The 2,670-nt window shown below is 41.0% G+C and overlaps 1 protein-coding gene across 1 annotated transcript in view; it reads right to left on the bottom strand.

Annotated features, from left to right (window-relative positions):
• SWAP70 (SWAP switching B-cell complex 70kDa subunit) overlaps positions 1-2,307 on the bottom strand; it is a 48,926-nt gene extending 46,619 nt beyond the window's left edge. The window contains exons 1-2 of the mRNA XM_005874002.2: positions 2,287-2,307; positions 1,389-1,529 (exon numbers count right to left, since the gene is read on the bottom strand). Coding sequence (XP_005874064.1) covers positions 1,389-1,529; positions 2,287-2,307 — 162 coding nt within the window. The remainder of the gene's footprint in view (positions 1-1,388; positions 1,530-2,286) is intronic.
• Positions 2,308-2,670: the final 363 nt, after the last annotated feature.

Below are 2,670 nucleotides of genomic sequence, written 5' to 3'. Positions count from 1 at the left end.
AAAAAAATTTATATATATATATAAAGCAATAAAAATACAAAGAAGCCACAGGAAAAAAACTATGTAAATAGTTGTGGTAATTAGGTGGTGGGAAATAAGAATTTTTTAATGCATTTTATTTTTTAATTTAAAAGTATTATCACTGTCACTTTAATTTATTGAATTTTAGAGACAGGTGGGAAGGGAGAGAGAGAGAGAGAGAGAGAGAGACATAGATTTGTTGTTCCACTTATTTATGCATTCATCAGTTGATTCTTGTATGTGCCCTGACTGGGGATTGAACCCGAACCTTGGCTTATCAGGACAACATTCTACCTGGCCAAAGCTCTCACTGTCACTTTTTAAAAGGCTTTTTTTTTATTATTATTATTGTCTTTAATTTTAAGGTTAAATTAAAATGTCATGTTTGGTGTTATGAACAGGCAAAAGCAGGAATTCCCAACCCTTCATATGATTACCTTCATACCTAAAATAAATGTACATGATATGGAAAATGACACTAATATATTTTTCAGTTAAAAAAAGTGGAACTCTATGTACAGCATGATGCTATTCATGTAGAAACAAAACATTATGTACTATTGTGTAGTATGTGTTTGCATGTGTATTAAAAAAGATCTGCAGCTTAGCCAGCATGGCTCAGTGGTTGAGTGTCAACCTATGAACCAGGAGGTCACGGTTCAATTCCCAGTCAGGGCACATGCCCGGGTTGCGGGCTTAGTTCCCAGTAGGGGGCATGCAGGAGGCAACCGACCAATGATTCTCTCTCATCATTGATGTTTCTATCTCTTTCTCCCTCTCCCTTCCTCTCTGAAATCAATAAAAAAAATATTTTTTTAAAAAGGAAAAAGCTCTAGCCAGTTTGGGTCAGTGGATAGAGCATCAGCCTGCAGACCGAAGGGTCCCGGGTTCAATTCCAGTCAAGAGCACATACCTTGGTTGTAGGCTCCTTCCTGCAAGAGGTAACCAGTCAATGTGTTTCTCTCACATCGATATTTCTCTCTGTCTTTCCCTCTCTCTTCTACTCTCTCTAAAAATCAATGGGAAAATATCCTCAGGCAAGGATTAAAAACTAATAATAAAATAAATAAATAAATAGATTTTTTTTTAAAGGGAAAAAAAGGACCCTAAGAGAAAACAGGTACCAATTAATACAAAATATAGTTCTTAATCTCCAAAAATGAACCAAGTGGGGAAAATATCACACCAAGTTTTAGAAGACAGTAGAGATGAGGGAGAAATAGGAAGAATCATTGGTGTCTCCTTCTTTCTTTCCTTTCTTTACCTCTTGATGCTTCACAAGTGAACTCACCAAGCAGGGGCTCTGGGGCCCACTTGAAATATGCACATCAAACAACGCTGTTAGCAAGAAGAGGTTGGACTCATACCTTTTCCAGAATGAACTTGTTTAAATAGGGCATGTAGCCCTGATTGGAGACGGGCCCCTCATCATCATCCCGGAAGTGCTCTTCCAGGGCCACCGGATCGTGGGGAACCTTCAGCACCGTGCACAAGTTATGGGAGAGGACCTAGGAGGGAGAGAACGGCGTTAGAGGCCTCCACGAACCAGCTCCTGGCACCTTCACTGCCTGAACACAACTGGCTGCTCCCTGCCCTAGGGGGAGGAAGGGGGAGAATAAACCAGCAACTGTGGGGTGAGTACTGCTCAGCTGCCAGCTCCTCACTTGTTACCCAGGAGTGTCTCTCATTCCTCCCCCAGTTGTGGTTCACTTCAATCGAGTCTCTCTTACATGCCCACATTGAGCTAGGCTCCATGCAAGACCCCTGACTATAGTACTTGTAGTCTTTTATTAATTGTCCCACGTTAGAAAGAAAAAGGGGGGAAAGAGCAAGAGAATGTGTTCAAAATTAAACTTCTCCCCAAGAAGAGCAGGGTCAGTCAATGAAAGCTGTAAGAAAGAACCTCGGCCCAGTTTGGCTCAGTGGATAGAGCGTCGGCCTGCAGACTGAAGGGTCCGGGGTTCGATCCCGTTCAAGGACACATGCCCGGGTTGTGGGCTCAATCCCCAGTAGGGGGCATGCAGGAGGCAGCCGATCAATGATTTTCTCTTATCATGGATGTTTCTATCTCTCTCTCCCTCTCTCAAATCAATAAAAAATATATTTAAAAAAAAAGAAATAAAGAAAGAACCTCGTACTGACTGGGCAGCTGCAGCTGGGGCTCTGGGCAAGGTGCCTGGCCCCGGCCAATCACAACCTCTCGGGGCCGCCATTTCCTCATTTGTTCCATAGGAAGGGCCAAGTTAATATACAAATATAACAAACGTTAATTGGTAATCTCGACATGTCCAAACATCTCTAAAAATCCATGATGTTAGGCTGTTTTCAGCATTAGTATTTAAAAGTGTAAATGTAAAAAGAGAAAGACATCAAGGGCCCAGTTTATAAATATGGAAAGAGTCATAGTAAAAAATACCTCAGGAGTTACTAAAACAGTCAAAATATTTTGCATCCCATATGTAAAGGGTTACTGGCCTTGGTGACAGCCTAAGTCACACACTTGCACATTCCGTTGAATTAGCAGTTTGGGCTCTAACTCAACACTAATCTTGTTTCACATTAAATGAAAATTTAAAAAGAAAACTTAAATTCCTTTCATGTCATCCGTGCATTCTTAACAGGTCAAATTACATAGCTAAGGCTGTGCTT

Source organism: Myotis brandtii, unplaced genomic scaffold (assembly GCF_000412655.1).
Source record: "Myotis brandtii unplaced genomic scaffold, ASM41265v1 scaffold422, whole genome shotgun sequence".
In the NCBI taxonomy this organism is placed as follows: Eukaryota; Metazoa; Chordata; class Mammalia; order Chiroptera; family Vespertilionidae; genus Myotis; species Myotis brandtii.
This window is presented reverse-complemented; position numbering and strand designations above follow the sequence as displayed.